Source organism: Excalfactoria chinensis, chromosome 6 (genome assembly GCF_039878825.1).
Source record: "Excalfactoria chinensis isolate bCotChi1 chromosome 6, bCotChi1.hap2, whole genome shotgun sequence".
Lineage (NCBI taxonomy): Eukaryota > Metazoa > Chordata > Aves > Galliformes > Phasianidae > Excalfactoria > Excalfactoria chinensis.
In genome coordinates, this window is record NC_092830.1 from 21104701 (window position 1) to 21132172 (window position 27472).

Consider the following 27472-nt stretch of genomic DNA (forward strand, 5'->3'; position numbering starts at 1 on the left):
CAAAACAACAAGACAATAGTTCAGCCTTACATTTCACCACTACAAAAAACTAATTTGCCCAGCTGAGCTAATACAAGTGGAAAATAATGTTTGTTTTTAATTAGGGGTACACTGAATACAGTTTGGAGAGTATTGACTTTGGTGAGTTATCTTGTTCCAGTGCTAGCTGACATTTCTGGTAATCCTTGAAAATGTAAAGATAATTTAATTGAATTTTGGATATCCAGAAATGTGAATTTTTCACTTTATGAATGCAAATGCCAGTCCCCAAAACATTGTGGTTTTTTGCCTTCTGAATGTTAAGTCTTCCTGAATAGAGAACTATACAATTTCCTTTAAGAAAAAAAAAAAGAAAAAAAAGGAAGAAAAGCACACACCTCCCTGCCACCAGAAAAAAATCCACAATCCAAACAACAAAACAGAAAAACAAACCAGAAAAAAACAAAAAACAAAAAACAAAAACCTGCAAAAGCAAAGCAATGGTGCAATCCTTCTGGCCTCTGGATGGTGTCATTTGGAAGAACACCAAGAAACAAGGCACTGTGCTACCATGGAACTACCAGCAGAAACCCAGCGCTTATTGACTGATGTCAACACATCTGGGCAGCAGTGCTCTGTTCTCTCCTGGGCTGTGAGGGCTGCTCAGCTCCTCCAGCTCCATATAGCCAGAGCTGTCCATGCGGCCAGGTCACCCGTAGCACTGATGTGCTCTAGTCAGGACTTATGCATGCAAGTATACATGAGTATGTTACATACGTTATGATTTTTGAAACGGTTTCAAGGGAAGATTTAGATTGAATGTCAGGAAGAAGTTTTTTTAGTATACGGGTGGTGAGGCACTGGCACAGGTTGCCCAGAGAGGTAACAGATGCCCCATCCCAGTGACATTCAAGAATGGGGCTCTGAGCACCTGCACAAGCTGTAGGTGTCCCTAGTCACTGCAGAGGAGTTTGACCAGATGACCTTCAAGTGTTCCTTTCAACTCAAGCGATTCTATGATTTGTTTATATATTCCTTCCTCACCAAAAGCCAAGCACAAACTCAGTTTTCCACCAACGGATTGCTACTGGAAAAGTCAACAGAACAATACATAATAACCTTGTTCTTCTCTGTGCTAGATCTCTCCATGAAACACAGGCCTGTAATATCCTTTATTTATACAACAGAGTGATGGCCAGTCATTTTCTTGTTTCCCTTTCAATATTCTTCAGCTTTAGTTAATTTCACAGACCAGGGAACAGATTATCTCATTCTTCCACTGAATCTGGCTCAATGGGATTCTTTCCACCCTATTTCCCAGATGTACATTTGATTTTCTAATGTTTGCCCTGATACAATAATCCTTCAGCTTGCTCTGTTTTACACAGCCCCTTTTGAGTTCCTCATCCTCCCCACAGCAGGGCTGAAGGGCAAGTAACTGAGCATCCCTGTTCTTAGACAGCCCCTGCATGTTTCGTGGCTGTGCAGGATAACAGAGGCTCTGTTGTGCTCTGCACCCATAGAAATGTACCCGCCAAGACAGGAAAAGGCAGGGGATAGATATGTAGCATACAATGTTAGTGCTATCAAAATACAGCTGGGACTAAAGAGCCAATTCAGGAGCTCCAGATCGTGCTTAAAAAGTAAATAAGGTGTCTCAAGCACAGCTGCCCTGAAAATGCAGCTTGGTGAAAGGAGTTAAAAGGCCATTTTACAAAGTAGCATGGGAAGCTGAGTTTGTCCCTTAGTGGTCCATACACACCAAAAGAAAAATGGAAGAGACTAAAGTATCAATACTGATAAAATGTAGAGATTCTGGCAGAGAGGGGCTGTGGGGCAGGGGAGAAAGAATCAACCATCTCTACTTGGAACTTGCATGTCAAAGCTCCTACCCAGAAAGACAAATGTGAAGGTGGAACAGACAGAGGCAGCAGCACACAACTCCCTTGAGGTTGCTCATCTAGAGTAACGGAACAGACAACAGGAAGCTCCCAGTACCACAGCGGAGCAAACCTCTGTAGCTCAGAGGCACAAACTCGTTGCTTCCTCCAACAATCAACTCCTGACCTGCATTTGAGTTTATCAAAGCAGGAAAATACCCTATGCCTCCACACAGGTCACAAGGAAGAGACACGTCTCTGCTCAGAACTCTAAAGAAATTCTATTTTTCACTAACTTTGCTAGAGCTTTTTTCTTCAGCACCTGCTAATGTGAGGAACTATGAACAGAACAATCACTTAGTGCTATTATTAAATCTGAGAAACAATTATCTCTCCTACCCAACATCAGAAAAATAAAGTTGCAACATTACTACTATATATTAAATTCAAATCTGCTAGTTTTGAGTTTACAAAGAACTTTTCCTTGGACTCATGCTCCCAAGAAAGCAAGGCTACAAGGGTAAAAGCTTGTATTGCTGAAAAAGACAGAAACACAACTGCAGCTGGCCAGCTTCTACCTCACTCTGCTGAAATAATAACAGTGGAGATGTTGTTAACCTTTTGGGGAGATACTCTTAAATAGATGCCACAGCAAATATTTTAGCTCATTTGAAGTCTCTGGTTCTCATGACAAATTTTTAGCCTCAAGGTAATGTAGAAAGGAGACAGGCTCACAAAAATAAAAAATAAAAAATAAATTAAAAAAAGAAACAAAAAAAGGAGTAAGGCAAGGGGCAGAGCAATGCTGCTGTTAACAGAGAAATAACATGACAGCGTGTTTGTGACACCTTACCTTATCCCCTGGCTGTGGTCTCATAAGAGAGACTTGATCATAGCCTCGCCGAACCAAAGCCCACAATGCATCAAGTTTGCCCTGGAATATAAAAAAAAAACAAACATCTGACGTGACCAAGAAGGCTTAGGAGAACATGACAAAATTAAGCAACAGCTGAGCAGATACAGCCTTTCTGCATCAAAGTGCATGAAAATCGCTCCTGTGCCCTTGTCCTGTTGGACAGCCAGAACAGATCTCAGAGTGGTAACGTGAACCTTATAACCAAGTAGGATAAACTCACTCTGCTCAAAACACAGTGAGAATGACTGTAGCCTAAACAGCTCCACAGAGGCACAATTAGGAGCTGTGTTAACAAAAGGCAGAACAATGAACTGGTTAAGCAGACACAAGACCTAGGCTGGCATCACTCACAGGTACATTCCAGCCAATAAAGTCAAGCACTGTTAAACCCATTTGAGAACCATACACAGCAAGATGGGGAGGGGAGGACTCATTCTGCACACACAAAACACTGGTTTAAGATTTGGCCATGGGTTTCTGGGATGAGTGTGGTATGTTGCTGCCTTCACCAGCACAAGCCCTCCAGCTTCCTTGTCTGTAAGCTGAGATAACAGTTCTGGGGTTGTGTGAGGATACATAGGTTGGAGACAGGCAGACATCAGATACTATAATGATACAGGAGAAATGAGGATGAAAAAGCATGGAGAGACTGAGGGACTAGCCCCAAATCAAACACTATGTCTTGTGGCTGAGCTAGGAGGGAATAGAGTTGAATCCCAAGCCCAAGCCTTAGCCACTCTGTAACCAAAGGAAGGACAAAGCACTTTCTTTATCTGAACTTCTTTGCAGAATGCCTCAGAATGGAGTACAGCTGGGTCCCCCAGCCAGAAGAGATAGGATACTTGCTGTTGCAACCCAAACTGTGCAAAAAGACCAACAAAGAGGTGAGATGTGGGAGGAAAGTTTTCTGCTCTTGCCCTCTAACATCCTCCACTTTCCTCAAAAAACTGAGACAACACAGGGCCTGGGGCAATATAAGTTCCAAAAAAAGGGCAAAATTAAGGGATATTGGCCATTTTTCTAAATAGGTTCCCCCAGATCCACCATAACAAAGACTACACTTAGGAGGCAGGACATAGCATCATGCAGGACAAAACGGACTTCATGAAACTGAGAGATGGGCTCATTACCTTGATTGGAGTGTACCACTTCCGCTGGGAAGGAGGTTTTCTCACATGGGGTTTTTTCGGCTTAGGTTCCCAGGGCTCATACTCCTGCTCTGGCAGCTTAATAATGGCATTTTTGGGTTTTTCCAGTTTTGCTCCTTCTTCTGTTGATCCTTTATCTCCCCATCGCACCTGAAGCCAGGAAAGCACACTAAGTACAGACACTGTGGTGGTCATCACAAGCAGGTATTTACCTAGTTCCATCAGCTAATTCAAATATCCTCAGACAGGAAACCAAATACATGAAGGCACCGTAGTCAGAAATATATATTTAAGAGCCATATATTAACTCTGAAAAGCAGCCTGAACTACCAGTGTGTACACAGCATGATGCATAGTGGGATGTTAAGGCATTCAAGGCAGATTAATCCATTTCCAAATGAAACCCCAAACACTCTGCCCTGTTCCACTAGGACACAGGTGAATTCCTATTGCCTAACCAGGCAATCAAAATTCCTATTGCCTGCCCAAAAAGTGGGCAGTAGCACTAGTTGAAGGTAGGCAGTCTATATCAATAGCTCTATGCTGCTCCAGTAGATTAGTTCCAAAATGAAAATGGGATCAGCAGGAAAGGATCTGATAGGCAGTCCATACTAAAAACAGTTCTTCTAAAGAAGACCATGTACATCCACAAAAGAGGTCAGTAACTTTATCCTTATGCACTGCACACTGCTTGTTTTGAGCTAAAAAACTGCTTTCATAGTTTGACTCAAGCAGAAATGTGAACCTGAGTTCATAAAGAGCATGTGATCCATGAAGCTATTCAGCACCAAGTATGAATATGCTTCAGAGGAAAATGGTTAAGGATATCAAAACACGGTACTTTGACTGCAGACTTTCAGGTCCTTGCTGAGAAGCCACTGCTTTCATTCTGGTTTGGACCAGAATCTCAGATGGCCCACATTAGTCCATTTCCCACAGCTGCCAATTAGATCTTGCAGTAGTGCCTGGTTTGGAATCCCTACAAGTCACCATTAGACCCTCAGCATATATGAATGAGTGATAATTCCCTGCCTTGTGCTTCTATTAGCCTTAGTAAGGTATATTACACTGATTTCACTAACTTTGCAGTAATATACAAGAGTTAACCTCTTATGACAGCATTATCAACTGCCTCTCCATAATATCTAGGCCATAGGATAACACAAAGAAAATATGTTTTACAGCAACAGCTTACATATCAAGACTGTGTCATGTCTGAATCCTGAGGTAAGATTTGATTTATTGACCAATTTCAACAGAGAACCAAGAGTGAAATTTTCCCCTGGCAAACTTTTGTGCATTAGGAGTTAATGTTCAAATGAAAGAGAAAATAATAATAATAATAAAATTACTGTTTTTAATTCCTAAAGCCAACAGCTTCCAGCCACTAAGGCACAGCATAGATGACACTCTCAAATACTCAAAACCAGGGCAACTCTACAGTACACAACCGAATCAGAGCCAACTGCGCTAACTGAAGGGTCTGATTCAGTAAATTAGAACTTTTGGTGCTTATCCCATTCTTAAACCTGAAAATTTTCCCCTACTAACAATGCTATATTCAATTAATTACTCATGCAAATGTGGCAGCTCAATGTCTGATACTTGGATGGCAGGTGCATTCAGGTAGACAAGTCTTAATTAAATCCTGGCCTGTATTCCAACAAAAATAATTGTGGGATTGTTTGTTTGTTTACACAAAAACATTAATAAAGTATATATTTGAGATTATTTGCAAGGGACTATAGAAGAAAAAGACCACAATACCTCCATCCTCTTAATTCCACCAACACCTCGGCCTCCATAATAAGATGCATCAACAGTTGGCCACTTTTTCTTTGGCAATCCATCTTCATCATCTGACTCCTGTGGGAAAGACAGGGAGATGTTACTGCTGTTCACATATAAATGGGGAAAAAAAATGAACATCCTACAGTTCAATCTTAGATATTTGGCTTTGTGCGTTACACTTACTTGCTGACAAAAAACAAAAAAGACTCTTGTCTCTGCAGCTGCAATTTTAACTGGGCAAGCCAAGGAGGACTGCCTATTCCCTTCTCCTCTTCAGGCAGCTTTTATTTAATCAAATATGCATTGAGCTTCAAAATCACATCTGACTTTTAATGGACAGCAAAGTGCAGATGAATTGTACATTATACTGTCTTGTCACTAAGCTGTGCAGAAAATGCTGCGATCAGCTAACCCAAAGGACTCATTTATTAATTGTACCTTTAGAATTTAATGTCACCTAACAGGGAAAAAGCTACCACTGTGAGATTTCTAACATGTGCATCAAGCCCTTTTCTTATGGCAGCTGTAACCAGTTGTTCTGTGCTGCTTGATTCTTTGTAGAGTCTGGCTCATGCTGTACAGTTTGGAGCTGGAACTGAGACTGGAGCATCTCCAAATTTTCAGGAAGCTCAGATCCTGTGTTTCTGACCTATAAAGACCGTGGATTTTTTTTTTCCTCTTCTGAATGTGGGAGAATCTGAATCAGGGTTTTACTTCATGTTCACTGTTCTGTTCTTGCATAACTAAAAGCTGGCAAACATTTCTGGTTCGACAACCCTGGGAACACTTTCCCAGTTCTATCATCCTGAGCTGGGAAAAGTTGCTGGGACTTCTCAGACTCCCTGTCATTACACTGAGTCAAACCAGCTGAAAGTCACACCATAAGTACAGTTCCAGAAGCTCATTTTGGAATTCATTTTTATTAAAAATATAAATAAAACAAAATAAAAAGAAATCAAGTGAAACTCAAACAGTAGAGGACAACTCATTACCAGGTTACTGAATGACATTTTCTTGAAATGGCCTTTACACATCTCTATGAATAGATAAGAGTCTAAAAGCCTGTAGGATAGGATCTCCTAAAAAGCTTGCCTTTATTTTTGTTTATTCTTACTTAACTCTTAGGTCATGCTTTGTAGGGAGCTATTTCCATCATTTGTTCAGTTACAACTGAACTCTCAGCTGTTTCATGCATCAGTTCCTCAAATTCTTTAGTATTGCCAGGCAAGACTAGAGTTGACATTACCATGGCATCTGTGAGATTTTTCAACCCCTAACTCATAGAAATACACAAGGAAATTGTTGTGTGATTGTTTTGTTGATGCTTTGGAAGATAGTAATACACAAACCCATTTTGTGCCACATCAAAGACAGTACATTAGTAGTTTAAATTCATTTGTGTTTCACTTAATGAGGTCTTGAGTTTCATATTAAAAAACCCTGCCTCTTCTCATGGGATCTAACAGATCTGAATTCTTTGCACCTAACAACCTTCAAGTGCTGGCAAACCTGATAGCAGCAGGACTGTTAATGATGGCTTATGCTTTTCAAGTTGATAAAGAATTTTGTATAAATAGCCTGTGCACCAAACACATATAGCAAAGAAACATTAAAAACCACCATGTACATTTTGAGAAGTGTTAGAAATCAAATACCTGTGGTTTCAAATAAGAATTAGATACCTATATTCAGTTTAATAGCATCAGTGCCTGACTACATTAGGTAAAGGGCAGGATGCTGTACATAGGGAAGCTAGTGTTATGTATCCTGAAACGATGATCTACAGAGGGTAGACTCAGGACCAAATAAAGAGAGGGGCAACATCTGTATTTTTTGGTATTTCAGGAAGCTTGAAGATGTGCTCTGGTCCAATCTCTCTTCTGATCAGAATAATCCCAGAGCATCTGGGAAACCTACAGCCAGGGTGCAATGCTCTCTGAAATCTCCCTCAAATGCAGCATGGCTGTGATTATGTGCCTCATGACAACACTGATCACCCCAAAACCAGAATGATTTCTGTGCCTATTCTCAAGTCAAATTGTCACAATGCTGCTGCTCAGGGCAAGCAACAGAATCACAGAGACAGCAGTGATGGCCTCTGGCAACCTCAAAACTGCAGCTGTGGTTGCCTCCTGATATTCATGCCAAGTTACAGCAAGTTAGCAGCAAGATAGATGTAAGCTTCTCTTGTGGGTTAGGTAAATAGTTTCCCACCCTTTAGCTGTCTTTGCCCAGGAAAGGAGTAAATGCAGCCATGAGTTCATTCTGGAGATACTTTTATTTATTGCTAATATTTCTATCAAAATAACAGAGTAAATCCAAAGCTGAAATCAGGGCCTCTGTGAATTACCATCTCAAAGAGAGTTAAGTACAACCCTTCCTCCAGCAGCTCACAACCTAAATACAGAAGGGCCAAGCATCCTGCCAAGGGTCAGGCTGCAGCAAAACCACAGCCAGGACCCGCCTCCTGCTCCCTTCTCCTGTAGGAAAGCCACAGGAATTCAGCCTTCACTGTCTTTTCTTTCAGCTGCCTGACTTTGTTCTGTACTCCCCTCCTGGGAACAGCAGCTCTGCTGGAAGAGGGACAGCTTTCAGCACAGTGATTTTACTTCTGGAGAAGCAAAGATTTTTCTACACACCTATGTGATGGATGCACAGTAGAAGGAACAAAGAACTGCAGGAACTGTGTTCATGAACTTCTGAGCTAGGCATCTATTTTCTCTATGGATGGAAATAACCTTGCTGTATGTACATACAGAGGCCAGAAGGCAGAAATAACTGCCCTGACCCCAGAGACTTCCTCTCTCAGCCTCCAAGGTATCATTAAAGCACCTACGGGGGTGACATTCATGGGCAGTACACTGCACTATAGCAGCTGCAGACAATGTGACAGATCAGAAATAGCATACTTACAGGCTCTGGAGGTGGCGGTGGAGGTGGCTCCTTGATCACCTGGAATATACAAATGGTGGGAGGAACCTAAATTAACAACAGGGTTTCTTCCACATCAGGGCTATGCCCTCCGTGTTTTTTGCTTATCATAGATAGGTTGCCTGGCTCTGTTTCCTCACATTCAAGCACACAGCACATAAACACTAGACTACCATTACTCACACTGATAGCAATATCTGCTCTGCAGCACCAATACCATCACATGTATGTCTCCAGCCCTGCCTGGTACCTACTGGACCCTGTGAAACACCTAAAGTTTTCAGCTCCACACACAGTCACTATGACTTACATGTTTAACAAATTACTTTTAAGCAATACTATTTTACAGATGCTTTAAAACATTTGCAGAGAAATTCATTAATGCATCTCTCAAGGTATCTAATCATCATTTCATTCAGTAAAGTCTCTGATAAAAGTTTCTGACTTTAGGTAAGGTTTAAATCTTGCCTGGGCTACTCAGTGGATCACATTACAGGAACAGTAACACCGTAAAGTCAAGCCATTTGGCTCACTACTACATGAAGAAACAAGGTCCAAATAATCATTATTATATTAGAAAGAAGTGAGTAAGAAATAGAACTTGATATCTAGTGAAAAAAGTAAATAAATCCATACTTACCACGGTGCAACAGAGGGGCCAGAACCACCAAAGAAGAGCCAGAGCCAGCAGCAAAAATAGAATCAGGAGAGCAATGAAAAGGATGGTTCCAGTCAGCTGCAAACAAGATGATTACCTTTAAGTTATCTGCATACATCACAAATGAAGTAGGAGGCCTGAAGTTACACAAGAAGACCTGGTAAACAAGCCAGGTTTTCCCCATTACATGGCTTCACTTAGGTAGTGCAGTTCATTACCATCATCATTAGGATCTCATCAGTATTTAGTGTGACAAATCTGTACCTGGAGTCATGATTCAGGAAAGTACCTCCTGTTTGTGGTATGTGTAATTCTTATATACAGTATGCTTGTAGCTCACTAGACTCAAAGGTGATAAAACTGTATACAAACTGTCCCCAAACTTGTACTGAGTGATCCCTTAGTACCGTCAGAAGGATATTTCAAACTACATCATCAAACTCAATGGTGCAGAATAATATTTCATTACTAGAGATGCATAATGTATCAGTGCAGATACTCTAAGAATGGGAATGTCACAGCTAAAAGCATACAGGTAACCATCAGCACATCAACATCATATTTAAATTTATTATTAGCTCAGCCTCATCAGCTAAGCCTGCCTCTGTTGCCTTAAGCTGCACACAACCCCAGCCTGAGCACTTAGATAACTAGTCCTTAACACTGCTGGTTCTTGGTGAGCTTCTTGGGACTGCTTTGACTTTATCATTCCTGATTCTACCTACTCTGCAGGTGGGAGTCTGGGGTCAGGGAGGATCTACATTCAAAATAGTGGTCTTTTCTTTTAATGGAGAAAACAAACAAACAAACAAACAAACAAAAAGTATTAATACTTGAAATTGGGTCTCCAGAGTAGCCAGACAACTAAGGAGACTCAGAGCTCTGATTTTCCTGTGTAAATCTTGAGAGACTTCACATTGCATTCATGACAATGCATTCAGAATATCTGCTAGCTGAATACTGCTCTGATGACTACAAGAAAGAAGGTCTTCAATGTGCTGCTTAGCTCCTGCATAACATACAGAGCATGTAGCTTTTGAAAATCCAACATCTGATGCAGATGAGAAGTGGTATGAAAGAATGAGCAGTTTCCTTGGACTGCAGTGGGCTCCAGGATGGGGTTAAAATTAGTTCTGGTGCTCCAGAGCTGTGGAAAACCTCTTCAATGGTAAGTTCTCTGAGTTTAAGAGGTTCAATTCACAAGCAACAGGAGTACCAGAGAACACGAAAAATCTGGTAACAAACTGGAGGACAGACTAGGACTGGGAAGAGGTGAAGAGAGCTTGAAGAAAGGTCTATGAGTCAGTCTGAGGGAATGGGAGATGGCTAAAAGAGAAGGCTATACAGCATTTTCAAACAAGGATAGTTGGGAGAATAAAAAGAAAGAAAGCAAGTTCCACTGTAGGATAGAGTCCATAAGATTCAATCTTGTTAAATATGAAAACTACTTCTTGAATTCCCATGACAAGACTACAAAAATCTCATACTTATCCCCTTCTCACAAAACCCAGTGGGTTTGTTTTCTTCCCAGACAGCAAAGAGGCTGAGGGTGAAAAAGAAATCACCAGCTGGGAAGAGCTTTGTGAAATCTGGATGAGCTGTTGAGTGGTACCCAGCTCTTCTTCAGGCCAAAACCTAGACCTGTTAGGATTGGCACATTCAAGATGTGCTTAACCTTTTCATGGCTCCTATGCCATTCCTAGGTACTTAGCCCAGGATCCTGTAACTCTGTAGCATCTCCACTTCTCCACTGCTTTGTCACTGACAAAACAAATTGTTCTGTTTTGGGATACACTATATAGCTCACCCCTTTTGTTAAGTCAGGCAGCAGGAAAAAGACAAGGCGTAGTGACAGGCACAGGGAGGAGTCCTCTTAGAAGACACTACCCAGCTGCAGCTCAGTGCTGCCACCCACCTCTGGTCCACTCATGGTTACATGTAGCACTAATACACCCGAAGCATAAGCTCCCACTGAAGCCAGCTTGCTGATAAAAGAATACTTAAACATCATTTTTGTAGAAGAATTCATGCACTCCTTAAAAGCAGATCCAAGCATAGCACCAGCATAGCAGTGCATGAGCCACAGATACATACATATTATAGCTACTGTTACTCTAAACACATATCACCTCCTTGCCCTGTTCTCAGGCACTGATTTTCCCATGCTAAGTGCTCATATAAATCACCGAGACATTTGCCAGCAGCAGCTCAGGAGCTGTTGGCAGCAAGAAGCTAGAGAGTCCTCTTTCAGTGATCAAACACACAAAGCATCATAGTGAAGCTGGACTTCGAAAAGGAAATAGCAGACTTCATGCAGCTGAACAGAAATGAGCACAGGGATCACACAGAGGCTTTGGGAGTAAAGTCAAGAGAAGATACTTACTGTACAGAAAGGACAGAAGCGCCAGCTGGGGAGGAGGGCTGAGCAGGCCAGCTGGCTGCTGCTCACAGAGAGGAGAGCAGGAGAGGAAAGGAAATGGAGGGAGTCTATAAAACAATAAGAGCAAAATGAGTGAGATTAGAACAAAGCTGGAAAGTGAACCACCAGCCTTCCCACTTATGGGATGCAACTGGAGTGAGATGGTCTTTCTTGTACCAGATGAGAATCAGGAGTCCTTCATGTTTAATCTGCAGGAGCTGGGCAAAAATCATGAGATTGACAGGACTGGAGATTGGAGTCCCCTCATTATCCTAAGGCTATTGAGAAGAAAGCTTTCTGCATCCACCCTCTGGCCTGTGGGGATCCTAGCTAGGGCTAAGACTTCAGTCTCCATCAGGAATAAATTACAAGTGGGTAACTAAATGCACCAGTTAATATTTGCTTTTCACTGTGGGCTCAAAAGGGGGTAGAAAACATGGGAATTTAAATCTCCACTGTAGAAAATTTTGAAGAAAATTTTGTAAAATAAAAAATAAAACAGATGAAGCCACAAAATCATCTCTTCTGGACTCTGCATCCACACACCATGGGCTGTTCCAGCAACCTGGTACAAAATTTCCCAACTGCAATGCTGAAAACATCAGAAAAATCAAATCTGCAAGCTCCAGTCGCTGTTTGTCTTCATTCCTGCCCTTCTGCTCTGCAGCTGTCAGAAAGGCCAATGATGATTACAAACCAATATGACAGCATTTGGTGTAGGCTATAAAAGCCCTTCTGACACTAGTAACAATAAAGCTCAAATTCAATACCAGCTGCTTGGTATCAGGTTCTTTGGCAACTTTTTAGACCACAAGCACAAGGCCAAATCTTTAGCTAAAGCAAACTGTTGTTTACTTGCACCAAATATTGGTATCAGTTGGTTTAGCTGTTTGGGTTTTTTTTTTGTTTTGTTTTTGTGTTTTTGTTTTTTTTTTTTGTTTGGTTTGGTTTTTTTTTTTTTTTGTTGTTGTTGTTGTTGTTTTTTTATTCTAAAATCAAGTTTTGATTAAAGATCACTTAGATCCCTTATCCTGGGGATAAGTGGTCTACCTGACATCAGCCAGGAGATACGAATCCCAGCCGCTGCTGGATAGTAACACATCCTTCCGTGGTTGGGCAGCAGCCCAGTACCAGGAATTTCACTCCAAAATGAGAGGCTATTATCTCTTTTCAACCATCCCCCATGACATTTCACATGACACCAAGAGAAAAGCAATAACTTCACTGGAAGTGAAAAATGTCTGAACTAGAGGTAAACTGTGGAGGTCTAAGAACAAATGTAGTAAGTTCCAAACAGAGAGTACCCCTTAAACTTTAGAGGATGTTCTATGCTGTGACCCTTCTAGATGAAGGTCCTGACTGCTACACATTTCACTCCAGATCCCATAGGTAACCCAATACTCAACAGGGTATTGCTTCAGGATACTCATTCACCCCTTTTTCTGGGTTTCCTTCTAGGTACGTTCCCTTATAGGTAGGATCCTACCTATAAGGACTTCTCTTTTTCCTGGAATAGGAATGGACAGGAAGTGTTGGTGTCTTTGTTGCAACTGTTCAACCTGTAAATCTACCATGATTTAGCCACCACCAATAATGGTTTAGTCTTAACTAGCCTGGCGATTTTTAAAGAACTGCTGGGATTCAGTCAACAGCTATGGTGCTGCAGCTGCAGGGAACCAATGCTCAGTCAGACCCGTGCTTGCCTGAAGAGCCATCACCACTTCCCAAGATCTCATAGTTTCTCTGTCAAGCCCCATTGCAATTACTTACACACTGTGTGCTGGTGATGCTGACAGAGCTGGAGATGAACGTTAGCCCATTGTTCATGCTGACTTGTAGGAAAACCACCCTAAAGCACAAACAGATACACTTATTTTTAGTGTCATATCTATACCCATTGTTCCTTTTATTCTGGCTGCATTTTAGCCATTGGCTCATGAACATGCATGGGTAACATTCCCTGCTGAGTCAAGGCATTCTGTGGCTGCAGGTGCTTACCTGCCACTATCTCTCTGCTTGCCCAGGAGTCATCCCTTTTACACTGGTTTAATTGATTTTGGTCTTATGTTTTTCATTATAAAACCTTCATCTCACCTGGGGAAAAGGGCACTAGGATAGAGCTAAAACAAAATCTCAGATGCTTGCAATACTATCCTAGATAGCTCAAGAAGCATTTGCTTTTATCTTAAACCACTTCTGCAGCTTAAAGAGCCAGACGGGTTTTGTTTGTTTTAAAATATATCCAAGTCAAGTCAGGGTCTTGCACGAGGTCAAAAGAAAAAGATTTAAATGACAGTGAAATTAAAGCAAAATCTGGCCTTAATCATTCCCCAGTATCAGAGAAAAGGTATGAAGAAAAAAATAGCAGCCCCCACAGGTAGGGAAGGGGAGGGAAGCTTTCCCCTCAGTCTCCCTGTAAGATATTTAAGGATCCAGATCACCAAGAAGGAAGGTACAGTCTTGTGCCACACCTTCCTGGAGTCTGTAAAACAGCCAAAAAATACCAGTGCTAGCCAAAGTAGAGCAGGGTCCAAACACAGGATGCAATAACAACAACAGCAGTGTAGGAATTCAAACTGAGCATCAATATTCTACCAAAATGAAAAGATTGGTTGTAATTCAATTAACTTTTGGTCTGGAAAAAAGGGAATAGAAGCAGAGATGAGGAGAAATGGCATAGGCATACTCAAAAATCCTCTGTCCACACTCTTCTCATTAATTCTATTTTTTTCCAAGTCATCTCACAGCTGACAGCCTTTCAGCTGCATTGGGTTCATGCAGGGAAACTAACATGAAGTCCTGTTAGCCCCTCTCAATCAGAACCCTCAAGTTCTGGAGCTGCAGTGCAGAAACACCTGCTAGTATTTGCTATATCAGCATCCTGGGCAGGATCTTAACACCCACCAGCATGCACTAAAACAGAGTGAGGCCTAACATGGGCATGCTGAGTCACCGTAATCACTAGCACCTCTGGAGATAGCATGCATAGTGTTGGTCCAATGAAGCAAGAAGTCTGTAGCACAGCTGATGTGGAAGTTTTTAATCACCAGCCCTACTTTTTACCTCCTGTTGGATACAACAGTACGTATGGCTGCTGTACTCCATACAAAACTGCTGACTCTCCCCACCAGTACCAGACTGGCAAAGAGCATCAATGAACTCAAAAACAAAGACAATGCTACTGTTCATGCCAGCTTCATCTCCAGCACTGCAAGACCTCTGTAGGGGACCATAGTCTAACAAAGCATTTGGTTAAGCTGTGCTAGAGACCCAGTGTTGAATGGAGCTATGCTGGCTCATATTAGGAGATGATTTTGTACATATGAGATGGCCCTATTCACATTACAAAGCCAAATCTTTTTAGCTTGGCACTTTAGGCAAAATTCTGAGCCCTTAGCTCAGGAATGATGCCCTCATAAAGAAGCTCCCTCTCCCCTCATGTACTGCAAGTGCAATACTTACTGTCCAGCATCTTCAATCACTGGAGCAGGACAGAGCAGATAAGTATCATGAACAAGAGTCGGCTTTTCATCTGAAAAGGAATTAATGTATTGTTAGAGATTTAAAAATATAGATTGTCCCGTGGAGATCATTCCCTGGAGGAGCACAACCCTAACAGTGAGTGACTGAGGCATGAAAGCAAACAAGCTGCTACTGTGATTTCACTCCAAATGGCCCAACAAAGCACTAAGGTGCCTGGCCAGAGAAAGACACTGAGGAGTCATCCCAGGCAACCTGTTCACCCCAAGTAAGCTTGGGTCTGGTAAAAGCTATCAGCTTATTTTATAATTTTAGAGTCTTGAGCATTCCTTGTATCTAAGAAAAAAGAAAAAGACTCCAGCAACAACAGATATGAGAGATGATCCTTCCTGCTTCACCCATGCCAGTACACCTGAAAACATAGCTTATTTCTGAGGCCTCATCTCTGTTGAAGAAGGGAAGCTGCTGTGGTATGTTTTATGGCCAGCCTGAGAAAGGGGGGAAAAAAAACACCAAGGATAGCATCGATCAGTGTCTCATGATATCAGCTAACCTAAGCAAAACAAATCATGGAGATTTAGAATTAAGGCTGCTTTCCTCCTCAGTACTTTCAGGTCAGTCCTAGCATTTGCTGTGTGAAATCTAGTCAAGGTGCCAGTGGATGAGGGGCAAAGCAGAAAAAGCCAGAAGTCTGGCTACCTGCTAAACCACAAGAAACAAATCCCCAGCAAAGAGCATCTGTAAGACTGATGGGAATGAGACCACCACAGTTTATTTAACACAGCCTTCACTGAGGCGACTGGGATGAGAAATGAAGGAGCGATTCATACCACCCTCTTGTAAGTGAACTCACTGCTAGGGAAGGCACCAGTCTGGCTGTGGTAGAGAATGAAAGCCCCTACTGTGTCCATCCAACAAGGGCAATACAAACAGAAAGAGCAAAACTCCCCCTTCATGCCATGCTCCACCTCACCAGACACCCTGCTTCTCAGGGAAAAGATTGCTGAGAAACTGTACCCTTGATCTTTTTTGGCCATTCAGTCCTTTGCCTGGCTGCTGAGACAGCTAACCAAAACCCCACTGAGCACAGCAATTACAGGGATTTTCCACCTTCAGCATTCTCTGCCATGAGACTGGCAACTTGTACCAGAGAGGAGCAAAGCAGGGCTCAAGGGTCCTGCTTTCAATCAAGCATCTTCTAAATCAGCGAATAAATAGCCTGAACACATCTTCAGGGCATCAAGGTAACATTATATATTTTTACTGAAGGTGAAATAGAAAATAGGAAGAAGCTTTATTTCTTCCTGTTCAAACTTGATATCCAGTCCTCACTGGTTGTATGCATGCCCCATGTGAATCACTACAGCAATGCTGAAATTCACCATACAGCAGCATCTCCTGCATAATGCCTCACAACACAGTTCCCAAAGGTTTTAAGATTAAACAAAGATGAGTTTCAATCTCCTGCCAGATAAAGGTCCCCACCCACTTCCCCCCACAGCCACTACATAGCTCCCTGATGTGGATGGGAGGGGGGCTGCATCCTATGTGGTGACAGCCACAGGAGATATGGAACTCCTCCCTTCAGACTTACTGATAGTAAGGCTGTCATTGAGCTTGAAGCTGCAGAGTACCTGGTCAATATTTCTTGCATGATAAAAGCCATTGCCTCTTACCACGACTTGAAAGGGTTCTGTAAATAAAAGTACAGAAATGTTATGAAAAATGGCTCAAATACAGCATTCCCTTCCAGAGTGGTTTGAAGTACATGATGACAGCTGTCTTGTGCCCTATGTTTGAATCCAGACTTTCACACTGATGTAGTTTACAGCCAGCCCACCTAGTGACAGAAATGCCCAGATAAGAAAGTTTATTTTTGTTTCTCAATTTTACAGGAAAGCAGCTTGCTGAAATAAAATTGCAGTTAGATTTAGCCCTCCCTCCCCAATCCCAAAAGGCAGCAACCATAAAGATTTAACTGAAACATTCAACACAAAACATCAAAAGGTAAAACCTACATTTAGAGGTCTACTGTTGTCAGGGCAGGTTACCCCTTTTACCCTTCTTTTCCCATCACAGCCATTCTGCACAGTCACTTGTGAGAACTGCCTTCAGAGAAACCTGGCCACCAACACAAGCTGGCAATTGAGATACAATGTCAGACTCATGTGGAAATGCAGGCAGCTAGTACTGGATTTGCTCATTGCCAATGAGAAGTCTGCCCCTTCGAACGTTCCCAAACATTAGCATGTCCTGGGTGATGGTCTGTTGAAATGGCTAATTCCATTTAATTTTGCGCCCTGGCTCTGGCTGCGTCCTTTTCTTCCTTAGTTACCGTCAGCTCACAGATTGCAGCTTTTGACAAGACAGCAAAGGGAAAAAGGTCAGCACTGAAATAACCGGGCAGCGCTGGCAGCGAGATGGTAGGTTGGAGCTGGTGTGCACTGGCTGCGCTGTCGGCTCCGCTTCTGTGACTCTGATGAGAAGCTGACGGCTTGCATCCACACCTGGGAGTTGATGTGGCCAGTAGGATGCCACATCCAACAAAACCTTTCAATCACATCCTCATACCGTAAGCATAATCAAAGCAATGATGCTGTCAAACAGAGTAGGAGGCACCTCTGCTGCTGCACTGATAGCCTGTTTACAGGCTGCATGTCTTGGTCACTTTAAATCAGAGGGAACAGAAAGGACCAAACTACATTTCTCTACAGTGGGGATGACAAATTTGCAGGGTCAGAAAGCATTAAGCATCAGATAGCTGTCATAACACGACTGGATCAATTTGTAAATGGACTTGCTGGATATCTTTGTCATGGGGAGTCAGAGACCCAACAGAAGTTGTCATAATTCAGCTGCAACCACATGGAAACCATACCATCAGCAATTTACTAAATCTCTCACAAATAAAAAATGAAGCTGAAAACCCCAGTGATTACCAGCACAGTGGTAATAATGAGTTGTAATAAGAGCTGCGAGGAGTGGGTCAGTCTGCTCTAATCCCTGGTCAAGAACAGCTTCCAGTAACCAACCCCAAAGGCCCTCCTGCTCTCCTATCAGATTCTAGACATTACAAAAAGCACTGAACAAAATCCCAACTGTTTTTCACCTTACTCAGACAAGTGAGAATAAATGCATGGATAGCTCTGCGTTTCAAGGCTACAACCACGCGAGCTTCCTTGTTGGAGAATGTCACAATGGATGGCACTTCTGAAAAACTGAGTGCTTTATTTATTTTTTTTTTTAAATCAAAATTCTGAAACACAAATTTAAATTACATTTAAAAAATAAATAAATAAAGTTCCTATCTAGAAAGAAAGGAGACCAACCTTAAATTTCTAGAAAATACCATGTTCTAAATTTTAGGCATCTCTAAAGGTACAGGATATGTATTTTCATAGAGAAATTAACAGCTACATGATCTTACTTCTTACATATACATTACCAGCAAATTCCACTAAGTGATTACCAAAATTTAAAAGGTCTTAAAAAACTGTTAAGACTTCAGTGCCCCGGGACTTTCCTGTGCTTAAGTCTAAATAAGTCACATTACACACAGAGCTATTATCCGACTGTCCAGTGAACTGAATTCAAAACCTGGATTCACACTATTGTGAAAAAAGTTGCTCAACCCAAGGAGATTCCCTCCAGGAGACAGTAGTGCAAACAAAGATCTATGAAAAGGAGCCTCTGGCTCTGTTGAAGTAAATAATAAAGTAAATAAATTGAATAATCCTAATTCAAGATGATAAAGCCAACCTGGAACGTAGCTTTGTGCTCTAAAAACTCTTTCAGGTTCATTCCAGGTAAGGCTTGCAGGACTTACTTAGCTTGTAGAAAAACCTATTATGTGCTCAGTTCTTGGTGTCAAAGACAATTTAACCTATGCTGACGGCCTGCATCACATTAAGCTGTGCATGTGGCTCCTTCCTACTTTTAAGCTCCCTGCTGCGACAAAGCAAGCCATCACACGAGTTCCTCATCTTCATGCACTAGTGGGTCATCAACATGCTTTACTTTGATCCCACCTTTGCTGGATGGCTGTCAGAGACAGAACAAGCTCCTGAATTTATGCATGTATGAAGAATGCTTGAAAACCAAGCTACTGCTCTTTCAAAACAGTTTTGCTGGCTTTGAGGAAACACGTCCACTTTCAAGAAGTGGGATCTTCTCCGGAAAATATATTTTTCCAGAGTTCTTTTGGAAAATATTTTCAAACTTCTGATATGAAAAGATCTTTTCAGATGCAACCCTTCAATATTCTTACATTGTGCCAAATCCCTACTGGAGCTCTCACTTCTCTTTAGCTAAAAGTAATATTTAACAAGCAAGAAAACTTGCAATAATTTATTATCCAAAAATTGCCTGGAACACCAGAAATAAAAACAATTAATTACTATGAAATTAAAAAAAAAAAAAGTTGAGTCAAAGCTTTTAAGTTTTTTGATAAATTCTGCAGTCTGCAAAGGAAATTCTTAAAAGCAAAATATTTCCTTCTTGAGATTTTCCAAAGATAATATTACGAGAAACATCTGCCCCACAACCACCTGTTTAGAAATAATTGGAAAGATACAAGGATATTTCATTTGAAGTTTAAATATTCTGGATACAACCATGCTGTGATAAATATGTGGAAATGGAGAGTGAACATTTTCTCTTCTTTGTGCTCTTTAATAGGTTTTTCCCAAGTCTCCCTTTTGTTCCATGTTTTCAAGGTCAGCTTTCAGGCAACCTGCATTTGTATGCACTCATTCTTCAGCACACAAGGAAGTGAACACAAGACAGCAAAAGATCTAAATAACCACTCTATAAACAACACCTTCCAGCAAGCTTAAGCTGTCACTCTCATTAGTCTGCAATAGTCTCTTAAGTAGAAATAATATAGCAGATTGCTAACATAAACAAGAATAAATGCAAGTTAAATATCCTAAACAGGAAAGGCATGAAGTTACCAGCAGCTCCCCTGGGGATTCTTCACATTTGCTTGTACCCTAGTCGTTCTTTCACTACAATTAAGTTAAACACTAACGATTTGGAAAGCAGGTCAGGTATCTCTGTCTTCGCACTTCATTACATCTGATTCAATAAATCTGAAGTATTTGTGAATGTTCTGCAAAGCCTTGTTTTAATGGCTGACAAGCCCTAACAGATCCCATGAATGCAGTCTTCCCAGTAATCTGTGAGATGTTGCATTAGACATCAAAATAGCCCCTGGTAGCCCAATTTTATACCACTCATATCCTCTTTCTTTTGGGTATCTGAAAGAGCAGCATCTCCAGTTGCCCCAGTGTGCTCTCAGCCATTTCTCCAAGCTTGCATTCTGAGGATACAAGTGTACCAGCACCAGCTCCCTCCTGAGCTCAGAAGGGACACGTGTGCACACATGTGCCACAGCCTTGGGAGATGCTTTCCAACTCATCAATGGGCTTCAGCTCTGACACAATGTTAGTTACCAACATTTCATCAATGTTATTTACTTGCATTACCACCCCAATCTTTCAAAAGCTTACCTCCTGCACAAACACTGGATGGCTCAGCTGCTAGGATTTCAATGCAAGATTTCTTGAGAATCTGGAAGATTTAAGGTAAAGGCATTTTTGATGATCATTTTTAATCTTCATTAACACAGGAAAGGGTCTCCATTTCTAGGTTTCAGAATAGCCAACTTACTGAATCAATGGTTCCTCTTAGGGCATAAAAGCCTCCCGTAACTGGAAAAACATGATCGATGCTGTCAGCTATTGTTGACAGCTGCAAAGAAAGACAATCATAAATCATGAGGAAAATAAAATTACAGTGAATACAACTGGGCCCCTTCATACTTGCTGAAAGACATCATACTGACATGAAATGATTTATGCCTCAAGTAATTAAATAAATGCCTTCAACTAATGCTGTTACTCCTCTACTAGTATAAAAAGAAAAAAAACAAAATAAAAGCAAGCAAGCTTACCTGAGTTTCATTGAAATCTTTCACTCCAACACAATAAACAATAGCTCCAAAACTTCTGGCCCTGTTGGCCTAAAGAAAAAAATAATAATAATAATAATAATTGCCATGAATTGCAAAACCATATAAGAAATTGGAGCCAACAGTAAACACCTACAGGTTTAACTTGAGCCAGTTTGGGTAAATGTGAAGGTGACTTACTTCTTGTTCTGCATAATAGAACTGAACGTCTTGCAATTCTCCATCCGTCAGAGCAATAATCACACTAGCAGTCCGAACTCCTACATGGACAATAGTTAACAGATTGCATATGGATGACACAAGATTTGACAGTGAAAATAAGTTTGAAGTGACACATGTCTTTTTGTTGACAAAAACTCAAAATCACAAGGCCAGAATCTCAGCCTGATTTGTGCAGACTTTGTTGGAAGTGCACTCATCTACCACAGCTGAAAATCAGATGTATGACAGCATATGGCAGGCAGAAAACTGTGCACCTTCAATACACAAGCAGCACTTGAAGGAGAAGTGCTGCTCCAGCAAGGCTCATGCACAAACTTCTCTGTCCTGTATAGCATCTATACCCTACATGTGAAAAATGGTAAAATTTGTTCTTAGTGACAGATAAGTTTTTCCTCTTCTCTTGACAAACACCCATCTGCATGGACACTATCCAGAGACTGCCAGTGCAAGACCTTTCTTCCCAAGAAGAGCTCTCCTGAAACTCTAAGTTCACCCTCCACCAGGTTTTCAAGGAGAATCCCTACTGAACACAGCATGAAAAGGGCTTCAGTCCTATGCTTTTCATGCAACAAGAATTGTTGGTGAAGTTCACAGGAATTTTAAGCCTGAAAAAATGGAAGACCAGATCCACTGAAGCAAATTCATGTCTTGGGATAAGCAAGTTCACGTCTCACATTAGCTTATGTGAAAAGATTGTGTGAAAGCTTTGGATAGCAAGATAAGCAACATGATACAGAGTACAGTATTACCTAGAAAAATGCAAACTACTAAAAAAAAGAAAGTCCCAATTAATATACAAACGATGGTTCAACTAACCATCCTGCTTCAGTAATCAAACATACTAATGTGTACACATTACTTTCAGAGATCTATTTGTTATTTTTTCAAAGTAATCTGGTACTATTTCAATTGTCTTTCCCCATACTCTCTGAAGCTGAAGACTGATTATTTCTGACAGATTTCTTATGCCATGCAGTCCTTCCCATGTCATGTCAACACAGATACAAAACCTTTTAAAAAAATGACCTGCAACTTAGGGGGGAAAAGCACGATTTCCTGTATTACCTTTTTTTTTTTTTTTTTTGCTGAGGATGTTTGAAAAAGGACAGAGATAAATCAAACTTCGTTTTCTTCTCATTTTTTGTTTCTTTCCCAATAGTTTATTTTATAAATCCAGACATCATCTACTCCATTTTCCTTACCAATCAACTTAGCTAAGAACTAATAAACTGCTCTCAATCTCTTAGGAAGAGGAAAATAATTTTCAGTTGGGCTCATCAAACTCTTATATTTGTCATGTAGGAGAATCTGGGGAGCCACATAACAGCGTTGCTGCTGAAGACTCCACGCTTGCACCCTGTTTTATTAGAAGGGACTGACCTTTTTCTGGGCCTCCCAAAGAGGCCATCAGCTCACAAACAAGAAAAATGTAACACCAGCACACAAACCAGGCAGAAAGTGCTCAGTTCAACAAACTAGGCCTTCTCTTTGGCACAAATACATTTCCCTCTTGAAATTTAATGAAAACATACAGTACATTTACTGAGAATCTGATCCTAAATTATTCACAAAAATCTCCCACTAATCACACTCATACCTACACTGTTAAGAAAGAGAAGCTGGGAGCAGGAGGCAGATGGGTCTAAGTGCATCAGAACAGAGAAGGGCAGGTACATATGTGTGTTCTTGTCCCTGGGTGCAGTACAAACCATTCTGTCTGCAATGCTCTGGTCTGAATTCTGCCCTGGGTCAGATCTGGGATCATACTGGTCTACTCTGGTCTTAATAAACCATGAATCACACATCTGAAATCAGGACTGTAGTCAAAATGGAATGCAATGATTGTGTAACACCAATCCCTTCTCCAAAACTTCTTCCAATAAGTTTACTGCAGGTCACGTAAATCTATCATTCCTATCTCTTCCACACAGACCCATAACAAGAAATACACAGCACCTACCTCCATAGGTCTCATGGTAAATCTGCTCATTTGCCTGCAGTGAAGCATAGAACATAATTTGCAATTAAGTGCAGAAGCAGCAAGGAAAGCAAAGTTTACATGTATAAATCAAAGAAAAGAGATTCTGGAGTGTGTACCCTTTTAAATCCTTCATGCATGAATGTGTCTCCTCCAGGCACTTCATACTGAAGAATTTCAAGCCCTCTTCTTATGGCTTCCCTTTAGACAAAAAGAAATAAATAAAGAATTTTATTAGATGTATTATTGTGGCTGCTTTATCAAATAACACAGATGAATTACACATCCTGTGCATTCACAAGAACTAACACCAGCAAAACCAAGATTATTTTTTTTTCAGAAGCATGGAGCACAAAACCAGGCATGTCACCATGTTAGGGTTAATCCATTTTTAAGGCTGCAATCCTGTCCCTGGTACACTGTCTGCTGACAAACTGCAGATGGACTGAGAATCCAAAAGCTTATGACCCTGTCATGAAAATGGGATGGATAAAAGCTCATTATTCAATCAATCATCAGGACAGCAGGGATTAAGACTTTTCCATTATAAAGATAGAGACCAGATGAAAATAGGGTGGGAATGAGGAGAATTTCCTGTCCTACACCAGTAGACCATCAACCTTTCTCAGGCACATAATGTTCCCTGGTACAACTTGGATACCATGCCTCCTGATACACAGCTCATTGCCTCACAAAGAAACACATGGAGACCAAGAGCACCACTCAGAGAAATTAATATTAACTGTCCCAATTTCTGAAAGAACAATTGTAGGGGAAGCAGATGAAGGTAAAGTAAGGTGCTGGAATGAGGAAGAATGAGGAATGTCCTAAGGGCAAGAAGTGCAACTTTACTCTTTTTCAGTATAAAATGAGGTGAAAAAGCACAGATGGAGATCCAACAGTAAACGGGACAGGAAGTATTTTTATATCACATTTGACATTCTGCTACTGGGCTCTTGTTTACTTCCCAACTTGCAAAGCATGAATTTCCCTGGGAATAGTAAAAAACAAAAACAAAACAAACAAAAAACCCCAAACCCTTGAGCTCTGCCTTCCTAGACAGAAAAACAGAAGCCTAAGGACACAGTTGTGAAAGTGCTAACAAGAATTTTGCTCTGGCAAAGACTCCCTTTAAAAGCCTACTGCCCAGGTACACAGTAACAAAGCACTTCTGGCACAGCTGCTGTACAAAGGCAGGGGTACAACAGTCTGGCAGGTAGTGCTCCAGGACCACCTGGTGTGATTACTGCTGATGTCAAGCTCAGAGTTTTGAGCTATTTCAGAAAACACTGTGGGACTTTCACACAGTCTTCTGCTCCTTAGCTCAGGGTCTGAGTGGTCTTGCACAAAAGCTGCCTTATTTGGGTAGCTAGGGACACTAAGGGCAATGTATAAAAACTCTGGACTGGAAGTGTATTTCCTTTCTGAAATATTTTAAGAATGGGAACCCCAGTGCTGCATTTTTCTTATAAGGCTGAAAATGTTAAGAGGAGGGCAGTAGACCTTCTGGGTCTCCTGGCACCTGAAAACAGTGGAAGGATTTCAGTGGATACCATACCAAGGGCAGAGACAAAGTTCTGCATTCTGGTTTTGCAGGACACTTCACTGCTTGAGGGATGGGAGGTGCTTTTGGTTGAAAGCTGGGAAGTACTTGCCTGTTTTCTGTTAATTTCATGATTGTAGTGCCTCGTGAAGAAAAAACAATGAAAGACATGCGCAGCATTGGACTGAAACAGAAGAACAAGTCAGATTTATATCTCATACACACTGCTTCATCAGATTAAGTAGGGAATGGGAGATAAGACACACAAATGTATGTATACACACATATATATAACAAAATTAAAATACCATCTAAAAAAAAATAAAAATTACCTTATGAACTTCTCAGCCAGGCTTTCCACAAAAGAGTAAATCTCTGTCCAATGATTTCTGACGCTACCAGACCTGTGTACAAAACAGAATGGATTGCATTCATTTTGCTTCATGGGGAAATTCCATGTATCAGTTTTAAGAGTGGGACACTCCAGAGGTAGTGAGGGACAATCTGGGCAGAGGTGCATTGGAGATGAGGCTGCTGGGGCTTCTACAGCAGCTGTGCTGGAAGCCGTAACCAAGCTGTTATGACAATACCCATGGACCCAAAGACAAGTAGAAGTGCAATTTCAAGACAAGCTCACTAAATGTTCTTCCTTCTGCTTCTTTTATTACATATTTTCTTTTAGTTGAATTCATTTTGTTGATGTTGCTAAATCATCTAATATACTGTTTACTTTCCTAGAGCATAGCTGTGCTGTTGCAGACACAAGGAAAGTTTGTACTGATCATCCACCCTCCCAGAACACGTGAGAGAATGTTTCCATGAATTACTGTTTGTTTCAAAAGAGAAAGCGTTTGAAGTAATTCAGTGGGGAAAGGCAATGCTAATAGCTAACACTGGACTAGAATTTTAGAGAGTCAGTCCCTGGCTCTGTTACAGACTTCCCATGAAATGCTGGGCAATTAGTTATGTTTGTGCTTCTATTCCCAATCTACAAAATTCCATTATTCACTCCCTGGCTTTTCTCAGTTTAGTCTTAGCTTCTCAGGGACCACAGCAGTCTTGTGGGACTCAGACCCCAAACAGAGCCCAGCATGCTTCAAATCTACTGTAAATGATAGCTGATTTGCTGCATGTGATCTAGGTCATACACTTCGAAGCCATTTAAAAGGCTAAAAAAAGCATAAGAAGTCTGGTTTGAAAAACAGTCCTAGGACTGAACAAATAGTTAATTCACCTTGCTGGCCAGGCAAATACCTGTATTTGTCTTGAACAAAGGTTGAGAAGGGCAGAGATAAAGTAGAAGCATATCAAGAAGGACCACAGGAGTTTAGAAACAAGAACTAAAATACTTCTGAAACATAACTACTGAAGAAGCAAAAAGCCTTAGGCTTCCTCTGATGGCCATTAGACATGTTTCTGCATAAATGTACAAAAGTGAAAACTGCTGCAGTTGTGCTATGGGCTTTCCAAGCAACACTGTGTCAGGCATTTCTACCTACTTTCACCAGGTTCAGATCAGTGGACAAGTCCATGTGTTCAGTGAAGTGTGCAGCAGTGCTGGTGGGCTGGAGGAAAGCAAAGAATGGGACAAGAGCCACTGAAGTGCTGACACTGGAATAAGCCTGCTAGCATGCCTTGACACTGCTCTCCTGGAGAATGGCAAGCCATTCACAAAACAATGTGGTTAACAAAGAACGAAGAAATTAAGCTGCCTGCAAGTAGATAAGAGCCAACAATGCTCCAAGGACTGCTCAAACCAAGGACTGATCTTCATACTCCCATTTATAGGTGCTGTGCAATGGATGAGCCATGTTCCCATATTGGTGAAAAGTGCCAGGAAAGGAAGATTGCACTACTAGCGAACAAGACTATTTTTCTCAAAACAGAAAAATAATCCAAAAGCCCACGTGAGACACATGCTTAAAGAACTGCTTTTTCTGAAGGGAGTCAAAGCTGTCCAGTACCAGCAGCCCCCTAGGGTTCTTCTGCAAGTCCCAGATTAAATCTCTAATTTGGCCGAATTTTAACAAATTTCCCTTGCACCTATGCAAGATTCAAAGCAGCAAAATCTGTACATTCATAGATCTCAGTTTGCATTATTATTTTAAATTCTGTCCTCACACCCCAAGTTGACCCTTTCCAGTTACATTCTGAGCCAGGCCTCCCAGTTAAGCCCCACTCCTGCAAATTCCAGTGTGGTCACATCTTTACAGAGTAGTCAGTCTCTTACTCATAAAACACAATTTTGAGGTATCAGCTTTCTACTGCCAGTTGCAAAAGCAGTGCTACAATCCAAGGGAAAAAAAAAAAAAAAAAAAAAAAGTAGCAGCATATTTTCTTCATAATAGCAACAAACTGTCATTTCTAGTACCTTCTTAAGACTTTCTGAAGTGTCTATATTTATTTTGGTGCTTTTTTTTTTTTTTTTTTTTTTTTTTCCCCTCTAAGAAATACCTAATCCTCAGGCAAAAAACAGTTCAGTAAAACAGCACCATAAATACTGAATACTTAGGAAAGTCATAAAGTACTGATGGTAGAAAAAACACAAAGATCTGA

At 41.1% G+C, this 27472-nt stretch overlaps 1 protein-coding gene across 4 annotated transcripts in view; it reads right to left on the reverse strand.

Moving 5' to 3' along the window:
- Positions 1 to 27472, reverse strand: part of ANTXRL (ANTXR like) — a 47383-nt gene that overhangs the window by 10748 nt on the left and 9163 nt on the right. For all 4 annotated transcript variants that reach the window (XM_072340557.1, XM_072340559.1, XM_072340556.1 and 1 more), the window contains exons 3-18: positions 25249 to 25320; positions 25029 to 25100; positions 23493 to 23574; positions 23356 to 23389; positions 21354 to 21433; positions 21156 to 21224; positions 20873 to 20953; positions 20713 to 20773; positions 16797 to 16895; positions 15185 to 15254; positions 13493 to 13571; positions 9286 to 9381; positions 8628 to 8666; positions 5691 to 5789; positions 3906 to 4073; positions 2713 to 2793 (exon numbers count right to left, since the gene is read on the reverse strand). In XM_072340557.1, coding sequence (XP_072196658.1) covers positions 2713 to 2793; positions 3906 to 4073; positions 5691 to 5789; positions 8628 to 8666; positions 9286 to 9381; positions 13493 to 13571; positions 15185 to 15254; positions 16797 to 16895; positions 20713 to 20773; positions 20873 to 20953; positions 21156 to 21224; positions 21354 to 21433; positions 23356 to 23389; positions 23493 to 23574; positions 25029 to 25100; positions 25249 to 25320 — 1282 coding nt within the window. The remainder of the gene's footprint in view (positions 1 to 2712; positions 2794 to 3905; positions 4074 to 5690; positions 5790 to 8627; positions 8667 to 9285; positions 9382 to 13492; positions 13572 to 15184; positions 15255 to 16796; positions 16896 to 20712; positions 20774 to 20872; positions 20954 to 21155; positions 21225 to 21353; positions 21434 to 23355; positions 23390 to 23492; positions 23575 to 25028; positions 25101 to 25248; positions 25321 to 27472) is intronic.